General features: G+C 43.6%; 1 protein-coding gene across 10 annotated transcripts in view; it reads right to left on the bottom strand.

Annotated features, from left to right (window-relative positions):
* Positions 1-21956, bottom strand: part of WDFY3 (WD repeat and FYVE domain containing 3) — a 1391721-nt gene that overhangs the window by 190549 nt on the left and 1179216 nt on the right. For all 10 annotated transcript variants that reach the window (XM_085636566.1, XM_085636564.1, XM_085636563.1 and 7 more), the window contains 3 exons: positions 12529-12635; positions 12012-12165; positions 11281-11372 (listed from right to left, as the gene is read on the bottom strand). In XM_085636566.1, the coding sequence (XP_085492692.1) occupies positions 11281-11372; positions 12012-12165; positions 12529-12635 (353 nt within the window). The remainder of the gene's footprint in view (positions 1-11280; positions 11373-12011; positions 12166-12528; positions 12636-21956) is intronic.

Here is a 21956-nt window from a genome sequence, read left to right as displayed (position 1 = left end):
CTTTACGTCCTTTAGATTAATTTATCCTGATGCCTTCCCTCTTCCCTACATGAAGTGCTATTTATATCTCTCCCTAAGCCAGATAAAGACCACACAGATCTGGGTTTCTATAGGCCCTTGACACTGCTCGACACAGACTACAAAATATTGGCCAAAATACTGGCTGACCGGCTGGTGCCCCTGCTGCCAACTCTGGTTCACCCAGACCAGAACGGGTTTGTGCCAGCCTGCAATAAATCTCTGAACCTACAATGCTTCTTTCAGGTTCTACAATATGCTCCGAGCCAATGGCCCCGGGCGGGAGTCCTAGTTTAGGATTTGGCAAAAGCCTTTTGACTCCCTGGAATGGACTATCATGTTTGAAATGCTCTCACACTACGGCGTTGGGAGTCGCTTTCTACAACTGGCCAAGCTCTTCTACACTGATCCACTGGTCAGAGTCAAGACAGGTCTTTTGAGCTCGGAAACGATACAAATATGCAGGGTTCAGTCTCCCCACTGCTCTTTTCCCTAGCAACAGAACCGCTGGTCCGCACGCTTCGTGAGAGCGGTGGTGATTGGGGTATACTCTTGGGCGACAGGCTTCAATCTGTTTCTTTTTATGCTCACAATCAGCTTATTTACCTCAGAGATGTCCACTCGCTTCCTGACATGATTGCCCTGACAATTGACCGCTTTGCCGACCTTTCTGGCCTACGGGTCAACTGGGCCAAATCCTGCCTGTTCCCCTTTCATCCTGAACTGCCAGACCCACATCTCGCTCTTAATGGGACCTGCGTGACCTGGCAACGCAACATGTTCCGATATGTGGGCATTCGAGTGTACCACTCTCCTACCAATTTATTTGATGGCAACCTGACTGGGTCATAATGTAATTGCAGGCACAGATGACCTTTTGGTGTACGCTGCCACTGTCAGTAGAAGGGCGAGTGGCCCTTCTGAAAATGATTGTCCCTCCCCACCTTCTCTATTACTTTGCCAACCTTCCCCTCTACATCCTGACTTCCTTTTTCCGCATCCTTAAATGACTGGCAAGGGAGCTTGTATGGAACAACTCTTGCTGCCAGGTGGCCTTCTCAAAAATATTTCTCCCTACAGACAAGGGTTGGCTTGCTGTGTCTAACTTTGAACATTATTACCTCGCTGTAGGAAAGTGGGTTTCTGTTGCAGTAACCCCCCCACTTTTTGCCAGACTACTGATGGACTTTCATTTGATGTGCCCTGGGATCCTGCCAATCAGGTACCCAGGGCCTGTGTTCTTTTCCCCAAACTAACCCAAATGGCATCTCTGGCCACAGGTCAGCCCCTGGTAAATGGTACCACAGGTACTCAGGGCACTGTGGCCAGGGTAGACCTCTAAGGGCTGCAGCACATATTGTGCCAGCCTTAGAGGCCCTGTAGCTTTACAATCACACACTGCCTTTGCAGGCTGCGTGTCTTGGTGCAGAACAAAGTGAAGAGTCGACATGGCACACATCTCTGTGTGCCATGCCTACAACCCACTGCCCTGGTATAGATCAGTCACCCTTCTAGCTGGGTGCACTATACCAGTGGTGAGGGTACAGGTGCATGAGCCCTGTACCCCTACAGTGTCTAAAGCCATTCTTAGACATTGTAAGTGCAGTGCTGCCATTAAGAGTATATGGTGCAGTTCCCGGATAGGGTAGCCCCTCACCTGCGCGCCATGTTTGTGGAGGCGCGGGAGAGTGGGACCCTCCCGTTGGACCAGAGGCTGGCGGCAATTGTTGTGATACATAAAGATGGTAAACCCCGAGATAAGTGTGCCTCATATAGGCCCATATCACTCCTCAACGCCGAGCCGAAGATCCTGGCTAAAATCCTGGCGGGCAGATTGGTCAGGGTACTTGGAGACTTGATTCACCCGGATCAATCCGGTTTTATTCCGCATCGCAACACCGCCTTGAACCTTCGGCGCCTTCATGGGGTGATCGCCAGGGCTGGCACGCTGCGAGAACCGGCGATTGTGGCGTCTCTTGATGCCACGATGGCCTTCGATACGGTGGAATGGGAGTATTTGTGGGCTGTGCTAGCCAAGTTCGGCTTTGGCCCTGGTTTTGTGAGCTGGGTGAGGTTGCTGTATGAGGGACCCCTTGCGAGTGTGGTGGTAAATGGCCGGGCATCGACTCCGTTCCGGCTTGGGAGGGGGACTCGGCAGGGATGCCCCCTGTCGCCTCTGTTGTTCGCCCTTGCCCTTGAGCCTCTGGCGGCGTGGATACGCTGGCACCCGGATATCCGTGGCCTTCGGTGGTCGCCCGAACACGAGGACCGCATTTCGCTATATGCTGATGACATCTTGTTGTATCTTGCCTCGCCCAAGAACTCACTCATAGTGGTCTGTGACGTTCTTACGTCCTTCAGTAGGAATTCGGGTCTCGTCATCAACTGGAGTAAATCGTATTTATACGTCCTGAGTGGTGAGGTTCCGCCGGTCCCGCGAACTTGTTCGATCCAGGTTGCTCAGCAAGGCTTCGTGTATCTGGGGATCTTTATCTCCATGGACCCCGCTTTGCGGTATGAGAGAAACCTGCTCCCCCCCCCTGGCGCGCCTGCGGCGGGATGTTGAGGGCTGGCGGAGGCTGCCGCTCTCCCTCGTCGGGCGCGCTGCCTTGTTCAAAATGATGTCCCTTCCTCGGTTCCTCTACGCATTGCAAAATACTCTAGATTGGGTGCCGGCCAAGTATTTTCGGGAGGTCGAAAGCCTCCAACGGACGTTGCTGTGGGATGGGCGACCGCGGATAGCGATTGCGAAATTGACGCTTCCATGGTATGACGGGGGTATCGCGCTTCCAGACATCCGACGCTATTACTGGGCCACTCAGTTGTCCGCGATTAACCACGGTTTCTATGGCCCGGCCCTCAGCCCTGGTTATGCCATGGACAGATGGTTGTTGCGCGGTGGGAACTATCTTAGGGCGTTGTACTCGCGGTCCCTCGACTCATCCCTCACGGGGCCCACTGGGGTGGCGGTGCGTGTATGGAAGATGGCGACTGACTCTCTGGGCTGGAAGGATAGGCTCACCCTAGCTGCCCCGTTGTTTGAATCTGAAAGGTTGGGTAGGCTTTGGCATAAGAAAGGGTTTGATAAATGGGACTTGATCGGCATCTCCAGGGTTGGAGATATGCTGATTAAGGGTAGGGTGAAGTCCTTTGAAGAGTTGCAGAAGGAGTATGAGTTGGGGGCGTCTGAGTTTTTCCGATATGCTCAGGTGCGTCATGCCCTGCGGTCAGTCCTTGTGGAGGGTGAGAGGGTGCCTGAGTCCTCTCCTTTGGAGGACCGGATCCTTGATGGCCATATGCCGGAGAGCACGATCTCGCTCATCTACAAGAAACTAATAAATGTTCGGGCTGATTTGCTACTGGGGCTGCGGGACCAGTGGACTAGGGACGGACTCGAGTTGGATGATGAGGACTGGCAGTCTGCTGTTTCCTCTCCTAAGGAGGTTGCGATCCCGTCGCGTCTGAGGCTGGTGCAGCTCAAAATCCTGCATCGAGTGTATGTGACGGGGCCGCGACTGGTTCATATGGGATTCTCTGAGGAAGGCCTATGTAGGAGGGGATGCGGTATGGTGGGTACTTTCCTACATATCATCTGGGAGTGTGGTGTCATCACGGAATTTTGGAGGCGAGTTCATGCGGTGATGGGGGAGGTGACGGGCATTGCTATGCAGCCGGAAGCGCGGTGTTGTCTCCTAAATGTCTGGGGGCCCACTGACCATGATGAGGCACAGACCCAGTGGGTGACCCTGGGTAACATGATTGCTAAGAGGGACATCGCGCGCTTGTGGGGTTCCGGGGGGCCCCCCACGTTAACTGCGTGGAAAGAAAATATGGACTGGAGTATGCTCAGGGAGAAGACAGTATATTGCGCCAGAGGCCGCCCTCGGAAGTGGCATGCCATCTGGGGGCGGTGGAATCAATACAGGGGGGGAAATATGTCTTGCCCCTGATCTGGATCCCCCCGAGGAACAGCTTTCTTCTTGACCTTCTTTCCAGCTCAGTTGCAGATGTGATGGTTAATTGACTTCTTGGGCCTCTGCTTTTCCCCCCTTTTTCCTCTTATCATAGTACTCTGACAGTTAGACGATTGGGGTCCGGCTCCCCCTGAGGGGCTGTCACCGTGGGCATTCAGTGTTGTTGCCTTGCTGGGGTTTGTTGTGTGTTTGTAATTATTAAAACTGGAACCTTCTCACTGCTCCTTCAATGTACTGTGGACGATTCTCTATACTCTCCTAATGAAGCTGCCGAACCTCCGGGTTGTCGGCTGAATAGCTGTGTCCAGATTCTTGAAGAAATAAAGGTTTAAAAAAAAAAAAAAAAAAAAAAAGAGTATATGGTGCTGGGAGTTTGTCATTACGAACTCCACAGCACCATAATGGCTACACTAAAAACTGAGAAATTTGGTATCAAACTTTCAGCACATTAAACCTACACTGATCCCAGTGTGGGATTTAATGAAAACTGCAGACAGAGGGCATCTTAGAGATGCCCCCTGAAAACTAACCTACCCTAGTGTCCAGGCTGAGTCGCTGCTTTCAGCTGCCACCACCAGACAGGTTTCTGAACCCCTGGGTCGAGAGCCTGCTGCTCTCTGTGGCCTGAAACAATGCACATCCTGGAACAATGCACATCCTGGGGCGAGGTGCCAAGCCTCCTCCCCCAGGTTGAGCAGGGTTCGCGAAGGGGAAGCTTCAAAGGCTTGCTGCATTTGTGAGCTTCCCCAGGCCACTCGCTGCTTTCAGCAACTGGCACCCACTGGTTCTGACCCCCGCTTTGGACGGGAGAACCGGCGGAAAAAACAAGTGAGGAAGAGAGGTGTGCCCACCTCTGCCAACTCCACCCCTCAGGTGGGGGAGGCGAGGTGAAGGACAACTGTCAGTCCACGCCATCTTGAAGATGAGGGGACTCAGCCAACCAGGGACAGGCTCCTGCCCCACTCCCACCGGAGGGTGGTGATAGGGGGTGTACCCACCCCATGGAAGGGACCCACTGGTCCCCGCCTTTTACCTACCTATAATGCCCCTAAATCTAGTATTTAGGGGCACTCCTGAACCTTGCTACCTCAGACAAGAACCTGTAACAAGAAGAAGAGGAAGAAGGACGAACAGCTGTGCAGCAGCTAACAAGAGGAAGAAGCCCACTGACTTGGCCCCAGCCCTACCAGCCTGTCTCCCCCCTCGAACCTGCTCCTGCAAAATCCCGGTGTGTCCTGCAGCCAGCAACCTCGAAAACCCCAGAGGACCTGCCTACCTTCAAGCACAAAGAGTTTGTCTCCCGTGAACACCGGATTTGTTCACCTGCAACCTCTGATTCCGGCCAGACACTGCAAATCTGCCCCACTCTGCACCCACCGTCCACGGCCCAAGCGGGCAAACACCACTAAGAGGTCACCCCGGCGATCCTGACCCGAGATCCGGCGACCCCTGACCTGCCTCAAGCCTCCAGCCGACGTCTGCAGCCTAAATCCAGAAGGCCCTCCTAACTGCGACCAGGAGCTGGTGAGAAGATCCAACCCCATAAGGCACCCCTGCACCCGACGCCCCACGGCCTTGTATGCCCAAACCAACGGTACCTAACCAACCCCTAACTTCCCAACTTACCTCTCGAAGTGGTGGTCGCACCCAGAAGACCTTTGTCCCCGATCCTGCAGTGCCTTTGCAAACCGGAGGTTCCCCATTGAAACCAACAGGGCGTCCGATGTCGAAACATCACCCTGCTCCCGGCCACCCTAGTGCCGCTGAGGGTGCACCTTCGGTGCTAATTTGTTTCCCTATTTGCCCTTAGCTAAAGTCTAGAAGCTTTGCTCCCACAACCCAGTGGCCTGCTTGCCAGCAGCCACTAACCCGAGGCCCTCTATCCCCTATTGGATAATATTGGGCGTCAGCACTCTGCACCAGGCCGCCCTAGTGCCGCTGAGGGTGTAATGACAGTGCATCCTTGACCCTGGGGGAATCCTTGTTTTAACCCCAGAAGCTCAACCCCAAAGACCGATTACTTACCTGGTAACCGTTAACCTAATTTCTCTCTATAGGAATCCATTGACTGTTTTTCTCAGAAAAATGTTTTAAGCGTGGAGTTGATTTGTATGGAAACCAGAAAAATAACAATTGTGTAAAACTGATTTTACTTACCTTTTCTGTAGGAAATGTCCCAGTGTGATATCTAGGTATATCACACTGAGTAGAAAAAGTAATCTCAAAAGTAACGTAAAAGTAACTTACCTGTAATTTTTAGTGCAAAGTCGATACAAAGTATATGTACAAAATTTCTCAGTATTGCATTTCTAGTAATTCAAACTGTAACCATTTCAAAGTACATTTACAATTGCATTTCAACTGTATATTTACTGCAAAGTATTTATCAATGTACCTGTGCCAGGCTTGCTTGGTTCTAGAAAATAAAATAACTAAAAGAATATTTTCATACAAAACCAATTGGTCTGAAGTTCAGTCTTTGAGTGTGTGAAATCATTTGCTGATTGAGTTGGTACAACAAATGCTTAACACTGTCCTCTGATACTGCCTTACTGCTCGACTACACTACCACAAATAGAGACTAAGGTTCTATCTAAACTTTGCCTCTGCCTACATTTGGGGATCCACTGGACTCTGTGCACACTATACCTCACTTTGGTATAGTATATACAGAGCCAGCTTCCTATATCGCTTCCCAGCTCCAATGGATGGCTAAATGTTTGGCAGGCCTGCAACTTGCAGACACAGCAACAACACTATCTGCTTGGTACCTGCCGGATATCCTTCATCTGTTCCACCCTTGCACACAAGCGCCAATGCCTGGCCCCTTAAGGTTGGAGGTGGCGCAACGATGTCTCCGCCGGAGCCTCTACCGGACGCGGACAGTGCCCCCCACTGCTACGGCGTTGGCCCTACTTGGCACTCCTCAGGCCGGAATACCACCTCGTCAGCAGAAATGAATGCCTGGCATGAACCAGGCATCCATCTTCTTGGCGACCTCTACCTTGATGGTGGTCTCTTCCCTGACAGAAAGTACCGGTCTGCCCACAGGCCAATTCCTTTTATATAACTCCTTGGTTATTGCACTAGGGAACAAATGGGATGAGATGACACAAGTACGTCCGGTACACATCTCGTTACAATATCTTCGTGTTATGGAGTTGGGCAGACACTTGATCCATTATTTTGCAGACTCCGCATCCACACAGCACACCTGCTCACACCTCCCTGCTGCAGATGGGAGGATGACATAGCCAGTCCCTGCACAGGCAAGGAATGGGCAGCCTTGCTGGAAAGCCCGGTCTATGTCCCCCATAATGCCGGTTTCTGCCTTATTCAGTTTACATTGTACACATATCTTAGCTCACCCCCTGCCAAGATAGCTTGATACTTTTGCCGCACAGATGCTGCCTGCCCCCGCTGTCACATGATAAATGCTGATTTTCTCCACATGTTTTAATTGTATTGGCAAACTGTAATGTTGCAATCAAATGGATAATTGATGTACTCCTTACACACAGTGTCTGCATAGTCTGTACTACAGGAAAGGCAGATCCCAGTAGGGAACAATCACAAACTAACCAATGAGCTATCAGATTGGAAATAAATCATTCAGGCACTATTAGAGGCTCAAAATACGATGCACATAGGGCAAAAGAATTACATTGTTTTAAAGGCTGGAAAAAGACATGGCATTCACAGCTGGGAGAACGAGTGTTACAGATATGGTGGATATACCCTGCAAACAAAGATCTCTGCAACAGTTTCCATATTGAAATGTTTGATTAGTTCAACACTACATGTAGTTGGTGCATGTACCAATTTTTGCAGTTAAAGTATGCATGCGTTTATACTGTCTATAAGAAATAGAGTTGCTTTGAAAAATATAGATTATCATGATACCTACAAAAAAAAGTCAGAGAGGAAACAAGTGTGAAAATTATATCGCTATATAATAAATGCATTAGTGAATGGAGGGATCATGTCATTAAATGGATTCGATTTATTGACGACCTTTTCATTATATGGAATGGATCTAAAGAGTCAGCGCAACAGTTTATAGACAGTATCAATGTAAATGATCTCAACTTAAAATTTACGGAAGACATTAGTGCAACTAGTGTGACATACCTGGATCTGGAGGTATACATTGCACAGAGATCTATCCAGACACGTACATACAGGAAGCCTACCGCAGGCAACAAAATTTTGCACGCGGCTAGCTTCCATCCATCAAGATTAAAAATTAGTATTCCCTTGTGCAGAAAACTTAAGAATGAAGAGAAACTGCAGTGAAGCAGATACGTTGAGTCAAGCACAAAGTGCCTTAACTCAGAGATTTCTGCAAAGAGGATACAATTCTGAAATTTTAAAACAAGCTAAGTCTAAGGTAGATCTCTTAGAGAGAAATGCACTGTTAAAAACAGATGTAGAGAAAGCTGAAGAAAAGAAAAAACATACTCAGAATGAAATTCGGATGATCACTGGGTATAGTGCATACCAGGACAAGGTGAGAGATAGCCTGAGTAGACACTGGTACCTAGTTAAACAGGATCCAATATTACAAGGGAAGGTCTCACGAAGACCAATGGTGACATTTAATCGGGCAAAATCAATGAAGGATGAATTATTTAAAACCAACCTGGAAACTAAGAAAGGAGGTGGTTGGCTAAAAGTTAGCCCCGGCTTCCATAAATGTTTTAAGTGCAAAGCTTGCAGGTATGGTAAAAATGAACAACAAGTCATCTCCCCTTTACTTAGTAGCCCGTGGAAGTTAAGAAAACCATTGAACTGTAAAAGTGATTTTGTTGTCTATATTCTGAGATGTTCATGCCCTAAAATGTACATAGGCAGTACAATCCACATGGTCCATGTACGTACTTTACAACACCTAAGGGCGATCAACAGTAACGATAAAAACTATGTGGTAGCACGTCACATTAATGAAGTACACAAAGGTAATGCCAACAAATTGGTATAGTTTGCAATTGATCAGGTCCACAAGAATCAAAGAGGGGGGGGGGACAGAGAAAAGAAATTGCGCAAATTAGAGTCAAAATACATACTAATGTTTAATACTAAAAATCCACATGGATTAAACGCTGAAGATCTACATGTGCATTTCGTATAAATTGGTATTCCGTTAAAAAAGATTTTAAAGTTTTTAAATATTTATTTTAATTTTCAGAGGTAATAGGAAAAAGACTGTGTTCTCTATATTTAAATCTGTGAAATTCTTGCCATGATAGATTTCTTGTCTCTTTTTTTTATCAGTTGGGGAATAATAGGTCTTAAATAACATCTTAATAAGCAGAACAAGTGAACTAAAAAAATATATTGTGGTAAATATGCACCTTATTTAAATTATGTTGCATATAAATAGTACTGTGAAGCACTTGCACTTTATTTAATGCGATATTTGCACATGATAAAGCACTAGCACTTTACTTGGCAACATATGCACATTTATTGAATTTCTTAATTTTTTATCTTGTTCAGCTGTGTAATTTTATAGACATTGTCTTATAAAGTGGTTGACCTATATAAACTTTAATATATGTTTTTTCAACTTCCCTTGATAAGGGTCTATTGGCAGATTGACTGGGATATTTTTTGTAATGAAAGTCGCCTGATAGAACAATTAAACAAATGGATTCCAGGCAGGGGCACTGGCCCAGGAGATCGTCTATGAGACCATTCTGTGTGAGAAATACCAACACAGAATATAAAGACAGAGTAATGAGAATAAATTGTATGATTCTATTACAATGAAAAAAATCTCATGATGTGAGTAATTGTAAGTGTATATTGTATTTTTGCATGATTATCAATGTAAATGTGATCGAAAAAATTCCTCTTTTTTTGTCACATTGGAGACTTATGAAGTTTTAATATATCCATAAAGTCATATAAATTGAGAGAGATAAAGAAACAAAAAAAATGTGTGTAATAGAATGTATTTTAAACAAAACTTTATTTACTCTCTATGAGAAGCGCACAAGTAAATTGGCAGTCTTTTTTCCATGTCTACTCTAGAAGTGATCATGTGATCTTGTAACCTCTGTTTAAATATGTTTGAATACTTGCGACTACCCATGTGAACAAGGCAGGTGTGCCGAAACACGTCAAGCGGAAGAAGAATAAACCTAAGCTGGATAGCGAAACCATACTCCAGTGTCGGTGTCCGATTTTTAATGAAGTCGGGATTGGTTGGAATATATATATATATATATATATATATATATATATATATATATATATATATATATATATATATATATATATATATATATATATATATATATATATATATATATATATATATATATATATATATATATATATATATATATAAAATGCAGTTCTTGGAAAATCCTAGCCACTCATATTATTGCTATTCACCCAATGCTTCGGTTGCATAACATTGCATAACATCAGAGATTTAATATACTGACTGATTTTCAGAATGGGCTCAATTTTAGGAACTATGGGTCAGATGTCCTTAGCCCTTTTGAGGTCACAATACCCTGTGATTAGCAAAATTGCTAATTGCTGGGTTTGCGATTGCAAAAGGGACATTTTTAATGTTCAAAATCCATTTTATGAGCTGGAAAAAAATTCTGACTTCTAAAATGGGTTCTGTGATCCATACCGAATGACGATTTGGAAGGGAACTGTGTTTAGATTCCTCCAAGTACCATGGGCTGCTAAAAAAGAGAAAAAACGTTTTCAGTTTTGGAATACAATCACAGGGATTGTGATCTGCTGTCATTGCAGGGCGCCGCCCATACGATTGCTGACAAGCATAATGGGTTGCAAACTTCAACCTGTCTAATGAATATTAAGTAGGCCGGTAATTCTGTGACCACCTGCAATTCTTCATTTTGTGAGTCCACCTATTAGTACGTAGGTTGGTTCTCAAAAGCCAATTCCATTAGTAAAACATCCGTGAGCAATTTTCAACCACTTTTTGTGAATGGAATAATAGTACATCTAGCTCTAAACAATAAATGTAAGAACATAAATTGCTCGGACTTCGACATCTTGACGAAAGACCATTTCAAAATGATAGGAGTCAAAAGAGATAACGTAAACAAGAAGCAACTTATAGGTGGCTTTCATGCACATTTTTAAAATATATTTTTATGTGTTTCCAAGTACACAACTTCAGGTGTACATGCATATATTATATACAAGAAAATGTTTTAAGTACACAACTTCAGGTGTACATGCATATATTATATACAAGAAAATGTTTTGGTTCAATGATTAAAGGTCTTAGTCTTACCTCTCGATGAACTCTGATAAATTCACGAGGATCTCCTTTGGCCCACGCTGGAAGAAGTACATTCCCAAGCCTTGTTCCATTTTGCTTGCAGCCTAAAATGTGCAGATGATTAGGCATTTCAGAAAGGAAGCCTCTCAATCACCACTCACTTGCAACAACCATGCAAAAGAGGAGTACATAGGCACCAGATGAATAAAAAATACTATCTCCTAGAGGGTGAATGATTGCTATGAAGAAGAAAATCAGTCTGATTATTTATTGCTTCTACAGGGAAGACACCTACTTGCTGACAATTTTCTAATTCTTCTCTAGTAATTAGAACAATCACATGTGCACTGCAAAAGCCTAAATTCCAATCTCCTTTTCTTGAGACAATTATAGCTCTTACTATGTTTTTGGAATTTTGAAGGGAGAGGTTTTTGAAATGGGATAAAGTTCATCTGAGGACTTTCCAATTAAAAAGAGATATTTTCAAAAGGAGATTAAATGATATGCCAGGGATTTAACTAGATTAGGTCTACAGAGTTCACCAATGAAGTATTCTCTAAGTGTTAGCATTCCCATAACACATGTCCATGGAAAAAGTGAAAGTTCAGTATTCAGATTTGTGCTGTACACTTCTACCAAAAGGACTGGTCCCTTTCTGCCACTTTAGTAAGTGGAAAATTGTACAGAGAGCCAACTTAGAAAAATAACTGTATCTATACATGCAGCAGAACTTGTCAGCATACCTAGATCAAAGTTATTAGAGTTCAGAACAAACTCTGGGAGGTAGAAAAATTCTGGGATAAGCTCCTTTACATCTGCCATGTTGTGCTTAGAAGCAGAATACCAGGCATCTCGAACACTGTGAAACATTCGGTCGGCAAGGTCGAAGTGGCCCCCCTGGAAAATAGGAATCGTGATTTAGAATTTACAAACATCCAGTTTTTACATTTCTTATCAGGTAAATAGATAAAAGAAAATTTGATATAAAAAAAATCAATATTCAAGGTATTAGGATTTCATGCTCTTATGGGGTTTCTAGGGCAGCATATACATGGAGTATTTTTATATACATTGCAATACGAAGTCATATGTACCACTCCAGATAGGGACCAACTTTAGGCAAATCATCCTTCATCCTTCCCCATATCAGAAAGTTTTTTTCCCCCACTTAATTTCCTCTACTCTCTCAAGGTCATCACTGATTTTAAGATATGAGCAGTTTGCACAGATTCCGAAGAAGAATTCAAATGAATTGCTAACCTGTAGCCTCAAGAATATCTGCGTGAAAGGCTCCATGCGAACAAGGTAAGAAGCTACAATCATAGCTGATGAATAATGAGTGCCGTAATGATAAGCTGGTGTTTCTCCTGTAATAAAGAGTCATGTCATGGTAAATGAAACACTTCAAATAAAATCAAATATCATTTTCAGCTGAGTATGATGAAATACTTGAATGACGTTGGTTAATCCCAACCAAGAAACTGCGAGCATCTGCAGAAAAGAACACAACTGGCACAGAATTCATCATTTACCACATTATCTACCAATTCGAAAATAGGATTTCCTTGATAGTAGGTCCATCAGTTTAAAAGTTACGTAACTGAGCTTGATCGATTGTGTAAACAAGATAATTTGACAACAGATTTCAATGTGTCATTTGAAACAGTGGCGTAACATTAGCCCTTGTAACCCCTGTGGTGTGGGGAGGTCCTCAATCCACAGAGGGTCCCCTCCAGCACTGTGTTGGGCGACGGGCCCGTGGCCTGAAAGCTCCTGACTGGGTCTAGAGCGGGGGGTGGGGCTCGATGTACTTTGCAAGGAGCTCCCTCAAGTTTTGTTCCGCCAATGATTTAAAACAACATAAATGCATCACAACTGAATAAGTAAATACAATGATCCTTTCTACATGTGATGCAGGTTTTATCACTGTTGGGATGTAAGTTACAATTTGTACAATTAAAAAAAACATTTAAGGACAGCCAGGTAAATAAGTTACATTGACTCAATCTATAAGCCTTAACCTACTGAAGATCAAACTGCTTTGGTGCTTACATGCATTAAGCAAACATTTATTACCTACATAAAAGTAGACATTTGTAACTCACTCAGTTATTTAACTTGGAAAGTTATCTATGCCAGATTTTCAGGAAATCAACATAAGATAATTTGTATACAAAGATTCTAATTGGAATTAATTTACAAAGGCAATGCATATCCGAAATATTTCTTGGATTCAACCTTCCTGTGCTTTCGATTTCTTTTTTTTTACAGTACACAGGATATGCCTTTTACATTACATGCAATTACTTCTTTTTAGTCTTCCTGGTAATGATGCTTATGATACATTAGCAGCTGCACATAGTGTTGTTTCCAACTTTAAATGACCCTTTCCAGTAAATCTGAAAACGTCTCCTGAGGCTTTCTGGAGAAAACTAGGCCTTTGCTTATATTAGGGGATACAATTTGTGACTTGCTTGTTATTACGATTCACACATTGTTAATTAAGGCATAATTTAAAATGATTTGTATTAAGTCTTAAATCTATGGACAGGGGAATGGGGGGGGGGGGGGGGATTTCATAAATTGTTCATAAAGGGCCATATGTAGGAAGCCAAATACCGGTCGGTAACGGCCGATTTTCGGTAAATATCCCGTTACCGACCAGTATTTAGGCTTTTGCTATGTAGGGGGCATATTTCAGGATTCGGTAATTTACCGAATCGGTAAAATTACCGATTCGGTAAATACCGAATCCTGAAATGATATGTAGGGGGAGTGTCTCGTCGGTGTGTGGATACGTTATTTACCACCAACTAAAAGTTGATGGTAAATGACGAATACCTGTAAAAAAGCATTATTGTGCTATTTGAAATGTGCAATGTGGCAGACATACATGCCCTTAGGGCATGTATGTGCGCCACATGTGCACACATGCACGAATCAGGGGTGCAACAGGGTGTCAATGTGACACCCTGCCACCCATGATAATGCCTCCCCTATTACCGATTCGGTTTTTACCGATTCGGTAATGGCAACTGGCTTCCCATTCATTCCTATGGGCCTCCAGGCCCATAGGAATGAATGGGAAGCCAGTTGCCATTACCGATTCGGTAAATACCGATTCTTAAATACCGATATTTACCGAATCGGTAATGATTTACCTACATTACATTTACCGATTCATAAATACCGAATCGGTAAAATTCGGTATTTAAGAATCGGTAAATATAATTTACCTACATATGGCCCATGGTGTTCAAGAAAGGCCAAACAGGAAGACATAACAAAATGGATATTGTCAATATCCACTGGGAGACCAGTATAAAATATAAAGTGTGTGAATGGTGGCTGCTGCAATGGAAAAGATAGATTGGGCAGTAATCACCAATAACAGTAATCTCCAGTGGGTCGTGAGAAACATTTGCCTGTTGGACAGAACAGAGGCCCAAAAAACCTTAAACATTGAACGGGTAATGAAGTAGATGCCGAGGAAAGTATGGCAAAATGAGGCAACTATGATGGGTAAAGTCTGTTATTGGCACACAGTAGAGAAGTTAAAAGAACAGGCACAAGTACAGTAATGCATGTTAAGTGAGGGAGAAAAGAGAGGGGTGAATAGAACAGAAGCAGACCAACGAATAGATCTAATTTTGCTTGCAAAGGAGGCAACATCTAGTACTTAAAAAGAATATTGAAAGAAATATATGACCAAGTGCAGAGATGACAGATAATAAGTTAGAAGAAATGCAATGGGTAGGATGACTGACTATAAAAAAAGAGTACCATTAGAAGGGTCTCATTGCAAGGGAGTGTGGCCTTTTCCACACTGTGTTCTTATTTGCAAATCGATCTGAATTAAGGAGCAGGATGGCAAAGTGAAAGCCGAACAAATCAGGGACAGCACCAGATACAAGAGCAGGGGATTTCCACACAAATCAGGGGATATATTTGAAAGGAAGGATATGATAGTTAGATGTATTGTTAAGAATGACACAATCACTTTGAAACAGTGCTAACTCATGGGGAAGAAGGAAATGTTGCCCACATTTCTAACTTACATCCAGTAAGTGTAATATTAATTAGAAGAATGGGGAAGCACAACCTAATAACATTACACTTGAACAATTTCACTTTGAGTCATGCATAAGCTAGGGGGTTCTTAAAATGTTGCTGTAAAGCTAGATCACTAGAGTCCTGGCAAGTGAAAGGCAGGTACTCTGACAGGAAAGAGGAGGTTTTACATTCAATGTATGAGAAGGTTAGAATGGAGCTAACATCATAGAAGGAGCTGTATGGAACACTAATCATAATGGCAGTGACTTTGGGTTGGGGTTTTAGGAGGCCAAATTAATCAAATGATGGGAACTGTAGGACATATGATTTCACATAAAGCTAATTGTCATGGGTATGAGCAATAGACAAAAAAAAGGGTTAAAATGTTCTGCATAGAATTTCACAGTATGTGAAAAGTGCATAAGTAGTGTAGAGAACCTTCCTCTGGGTCCTGGAGCGGTCAGATGATACTAGACAATGTCCATTGTGGATAAGGAATGGTTTCTTACCTGTCATCCCAGTGCTTATGACTTCAATGGAGATTCCCCTGAGAGAGAAATGGGATTACAGATAAGAAACCATTGCTTCTCTCTCGGGGGACCTGCATTGATAGTCATAAAAAGTGAATAGAGTAGGAAGTCCATCCCCCTCCAAGAGCAGTATAAAAGACAGAGGAATGACCAAATCAAGCAAACACATTTCTCAGGGAGGTCTGCCCTACTTGAGCACCTTTTCTAGCATCCAAGTCCAAACAATAATGTTTGGTGAACGTGTGAACAGACCTCTATATAGCCGCTTTACAGATTTCAGCAAGAGAGACGTTTCTCATCAGAGCAGCAGTAGCAGCAGCTTTACACCTAGTAGAGTGAGCTTTAGGTCTACTGGACAAAACTTCATTAGCTTTCAGATAGCATAATAGGGTGCAAGATACTATCTATCGGAAGATGGACTGTTTGGGCATGGCGAGACCTGTATGGCCTGGGCCATAGTTTACAAATAATTGGTCCGACTTACGCATTTCTCTTGTTTTATCCATCTCACCTTCAGGCACTTCCAACCAGGGACACTGGGGAATGCCCTACGGATCGACTGATCCGGCAAATTTCTCTATGCCTTGCCTCCAATCCCCATGATCCCATCAGTTCTTATCAAACTGTCTTATTAGAGAGCCAAAATGATCTTGATTGATCCGGAGTGGCCACATCAAAGGTGGTTCATGCACCTTCTTTACCGGTCAGAGCGACCACATCTTAAGCTGCCGTGCAGACCTGATCTTCTCACAAAAGTCAAAGGCCAGATCTCTCCTCCTTGAATTTGGCAGCATAGCATGGCTTCTAAGCTAGTTAAGTATGGGCACTGAACCTTCCACAAGAATGCATGAACATTCTCAAGGGGGCTTCATTCAAATGGAAGAGATCTGGTATTCTAACAAGAACGTGGACCCAACAAGCTGCCACTATGATGTCATTCTTCCATACTTCATTTGGCAAAATCTGGCTTAAAATTCTCATCCATAAAAGTTCATTTGGCAGCTCTTACTTCCTACAGAAAATGTCCATCACAAAACTTTTGTTTCAAAATCATAGTTATCAAGGATTTTTTTTTTTTAGAAGGATTAAAAAAGGTGTTCCCTCCCATTAGGTGTCCTCCTCCTCCTTGGAAGCTCAATATAGTTTTTCCCACGCCTCACGCAAGATCCTTTTGAGCCCATTCACAAATTGTCCTTGCAACATCTCTCTTGAAAAACTGATTTTCCCGTAGTGATCACCTCAGCACGTAAGGTTAGCGAAATCCAGGCGTTGTGTTCTCATGAACCATACACAGTTTTTCATTCCAATAAGGTAGTGATGAGGACTCACCCAAAATTTCTTCATAAAGTAATTTTGGATTTTCATGTCAGTCAGACGCTTTCCTTACCTGCTTTCTTCGGGCATCCTTCCACACCTGCTGAAAGGACTCTCCATTTCCTAGACGTTAGGAGAGTCTTATCTGGACAAAACAAGAGACATATGTAAATTGGACCAATTATTTGAAAACTATGGCCCGGTCCATACAGGTCTAGCTACATCCAAACAGTCCATCTCCTGATGGATAGTATCTTGCATCCTTTTATGCTAACAGAAAGCTGATGAGGTTTTGTCCAGTAGACCTAAAGCTCACTCTACTAGGGGGATAGTGGCTACTACTACTTTGATGAGCAATGTCCCTATAGCTGAAATTTGTAAAGCAGTTACATGGAGGTATGTTCACACATTTACCAAACTTTGTTTGGACTCGGATGTTACAACAGATGCGCAAGTAGGACAGGCCTCCTTGAGAAATGTATTTGTTGGATTTGGCCGTTCTTCTGACTTTTCCACTGCTCTGGGCTTGCTACTCTATTCAGTGCTTATGACTATCAATGGAGATCCCCTGAGAGACAAGGGATGGTTTCTCACCTGTAATCCCAGTTCACTCTCAGGGAAATCTTCACTGAAGTCGTAACCAACTCTCCTGTCTCTCTGGTGGAGATGACCAAGACTATTACTTGAGCTATCCGGTACTGAAGTCACCTGCTGGGCATGATGGGATACCGGTGGTCCCTGGGCCCTTAAAGGCACAGACATTGTTTTTACACTCACATAACAACAGCCTATAGGGCTACACTGTCGTCCTCTCCTTCATCTTCCTACAGTTACAAAAAAGGGTTTGTGAAAAAGATTGAAGCTTTCTGCTAAAGTATTTGGCTTTAAATATACATATACGTGGGTTTTATTACCCTTTTTAAAGCACAATCTGAAGAAAATGGCCATTATAGTCTTCCTAATTGGCTGCACAATGTTCTTGGCTTAAGTGTTTGTACAGGCTTTCCTGAAGAAAGTTGAACATCTACACTTAAGAAGACATATTATGAAAAAGTGCTCCGGGATCCCCACACATGGGCAGGACTATTCAGTGCTTTTGACTATCAATGGAGATCAACTGAGAGAGAATGTCATTTTACTAGTGCTGTGCCTGGGCATCTGGTGCTAGTGCAACCCAACTGATAAACAAGTTACTTTCTTCGTACACCTGATGCTCCAAATATGGGTAGGTTGAGATGTCAATGCTTTTACCAAGAGGCGGAATTATCCTTGTAACTCAGATACAGTATGAAGAAGTAGTTACACACCATAAAACAATGTTCAGTTAAAGCTTCATTTTTCTAAAAGAGTAGTACCCTAATTCACAAAGTTATCGGAGTTCTTAAATCATATCTGAAAGTGCAAATGGAAAGATATACAATGCAAGGACTCCACAAAAGGGGACTGTAATTGTAAATCACTTTGCTACTATGTAAATCACTTCACATTTGAATTGTTTTACAGAAGAATAAATTCCAGTTAAGGAGTGGTAAGTGGTCATTTCAAGCCGTAGTTTTTGGGCATTCACAAACTCCTCTCTGATCCTTTAGCACGACATACTCCTGGCAAAAAGCAAAGGTAACAGTTTTCCAGGATGGTAAGGAATTCAGAAAACCCCCAAAGTTTGCAGGGTTTAGGGAAAGATGTTTCTACAAAGGAAAAATGATTTCTTGTGGAGAAAGGAAAATGCTACTTACCAGTATGCATCTGTTCTTAGTATGTAGAGCTGTAGATTCGTATAATTGTGCATAGATCGCCATCTGGTGTTGGGCTCAGATGTTTGCACTATGTTTTTGTCTTGGAAGAAGTCTTTTGTAGTCACGAGGTAGGTGACTCCTTCTTGGGACGATAGTGTGCATGGGCATCGACTCCATCTCCAGATTGTTTTGCCATGGAGAGTTATGATGAAGTTAGTAAGAAATACAAAAGGATGTCCATGTGTAATGTATCTAAGTAAGATAGTACTGGAACAGATAGAGGTATCCGGGGAAGCGGGTGGGCATATATGGATCTACAGCTCTACATGTCAAGAACAGATGCATACTGGTAAGTTGCATTTTCCGTTCGAGGCATATGAGCTGTAGATCGTATACTTGTGCATAGACTACACAGCAGTTACCTCCTTAGCGGTGGCTACCTGTATCTGTTGCAGTGGTTTGAAAAAGTGTTCTTAATACAGCTTGGCCCACACTAGCTTGTTGTTTTGCTTGTATGTCTACACAATAGTGTTTTGTGAACGTGGGTGGAGTAGATCAAGTTGCTGCTTTGCAGATGTCATCTAGGGGAATGTTTCCTAAGAGTGCCATGGACGCCCCTAGTTTACGTGTGGAGTGAGCTCTAGGGGGAATGGTTAAGGTGCGTTTGGCTTTAGCATAGCATATTTGGATGCATTTAACAATCCACCTTGCAATCCCTGTTTTAGAGATAGGATTGCATTTATGAGGTGGGGAGAAAGCCACAAAAAGTTGTTTAGTCTTTCTAAAGGATTATTTTTTTCAATGTAGTAAAGTAACGCTCTTTTTACGTCCAGCGTGTGAAGAGCCCGTTCTGCTACTGAGTCTGGTGGAGAGAAAAACACTGGGAGTTCTACAGACTAGTTAAGGAGGAAAGCAGAGACGACTTTAGGTACACATTTTGGGTTAGTCGTAAGAACCACTTTGTTATGATGGATTTGGAGAAATGGTTCTTGTATGGTTAATGCCTGGAGTTCACTGACTCTTCTGAGAGAGGTGATGGCAACAGGAAAGCTACTTTCCAGGTGAGAAATTGTAATTCACATTTATGCATAGGTTCAAATGTGGGACCAATGAGCCTGGTAAGTACCACATTTGGGTTCCATACTGGAGAGAGTGGAACACCAGGTGGAATTATTCTTTTAAGTCCTTCCATAAATGCCTTGATAGCTGGTACCCTAAAAAAAGACAAGTGTTGTCTGTTTTGGAGATAGGCTGCTATTGACGCAAGATGTAGTCTAATGGATGTATACGCTAGGTTACATTGTTCTAGATGCAAAAGGTAACATATGATGTTTTGAATGGAAGCATCTAGTGTGTTGATGTTATTTGTACAGTAAATTACAAATCATTTCCACTTTGCGGCATAACAAGCTCTAGTGGTAGGACGTCTAGACTCTTTAATGATGTTCATGCAGTCTGGCGGGAAATTAAGGTAGCCAAACTCTAAAACTTCAGGTGCCAGATCGCAAGGTTGTGTTGATTGGGTTCTGGATGCCTTATCTCTCCATGGTTCTGAGTGAGAAGCTTGAGTGAGAGGCGTCGCTTTTGATGAGGAACTACTGATAGTTCCAAGAGGGTTGTGAACCATGGTTGTCGGCCCCTGTTGGAGCAATTAGGATCATTGTGAGGGAATGCTGTTTGAGTTTCCGAACTAGCGGAATGAGTGGGAGAGGCGGAAAAGCGTAAGCAAATTTGCCTGACCAGTTCATCCACAGCGCATAGTCTTTGGACAATGGGTGTGGATACCTGGATACGAAGATTGGGCATTTTGCATTCTGGTGTGTGGCGAACAGGTCTATTTCTGGGTGGCCCCACATTTGAAAGAATGGAAGCAGAACTTGAGGATGAAGTTCCCATTCATGGATCTGCTGTTTTGGGCAACTGAGTAGATCTGCAATTTGATTGTGTACCCCTGGGAGGTGTTCTGCAAGGAGATATATGTTTTGAGGAATGGCCCATCTCCATGTGCTTTGAGCTAGGTGTGACAGCTGGAGAGTGTATCCCCCCTGTTTTTGTATATAGTACATTGCTGTCATGTCTGTATGGACTAGGTCAGCTTTGTTTAAGAGGTGGAGTAGAAAAGATTTTAACGCTAGGAAGATTGCCAACAATTCCAGGTAATGTATGTGGAATTGTTTTTGTTGAGGGGTCCATATGCCCTGAATAGTATGGGTTTGAAGATGAGCTCCCCAGCCGGTGAGCGATGCGTCTGTTGTTAGCACCATCTGTGGAACTGGGTCGAGGAACAGCCGCCCCTTGGGAAAGGTTTTGTGTGTTCCACCACTGCAGAGAGCGATGGGTGCGGTCGTCTACGAACACCAGATCTGTTAGCTGACCTTGAGCCTGGTTCCACTGACGTGCCAAACACTCCTGTAAGGGACGCATTTAGAGCCTTGCATGAGGGACAATGAGAATGCAAGAGGCCATCATCCCGATTAACTGCATGAACACTCGTGCTGGTAGTGAGTGTTGAGGTTGAAATGTTGCTATTAAAGCTTGAATGGTGCTTATTCTGACTGGGTTGGGGTATGCTAGAGCGTTTGAAGTGTCTATTGTAGCCCCTAGATACTGATGTATGTTGGATGGTTGGAGGTGGGATTTGGTAGGGTTTACCGTGAATCCCAAGGTGTGAAGCAGTTGGATTGTTTTGTATGTGTGTTGCACACAGCTGCTGTGTGAGTTGGCTTTTATGAGCCAGTCGTCCAGATAAGGGAAGACATGTATGTGCTGTCTTCTTAAGTGGGCTGCAACTACTGCAAGGCATTTGGTGAAGACTGGGTGCTGTAGTCACCCCAAATGGGAGGGCTTTGAATTGGTAGTGTTGACTATCTACCACAAACCTGAGATATTTTCTGTGAGCGGGGTGAATTGGAATATGAAAGTAGGCGTCCTTTAAATCAAGAGTGGAGAGAAAGTCGCCTTGTTGAAGTAGTGGGAGCACCTGTTGGAGAGTGACCATGTGGAAGTGCTCTGACTGAATGCAGAGGTTTAGCGGTCTGAGGACCAATATGAGCAT

The sequence above is a fragment of the Triturus cristatus genome, chromosome 2_1, assembly GCF_964204655.1.
Source record: "Triturus cristatus chromosome 2_1, aTriCri1.1, whole genome shotgun sequence".
NCBI classification, from domain to species: domain Eukaryota; kingdom Metazoa; phylum Chordata; class Amphibia; order Caudata; family Salamandridae; genus Triturus; species Triturus cristatus.
This window is presented reverse-complemented; position numbering and strand designations above follow the sequence as displayed.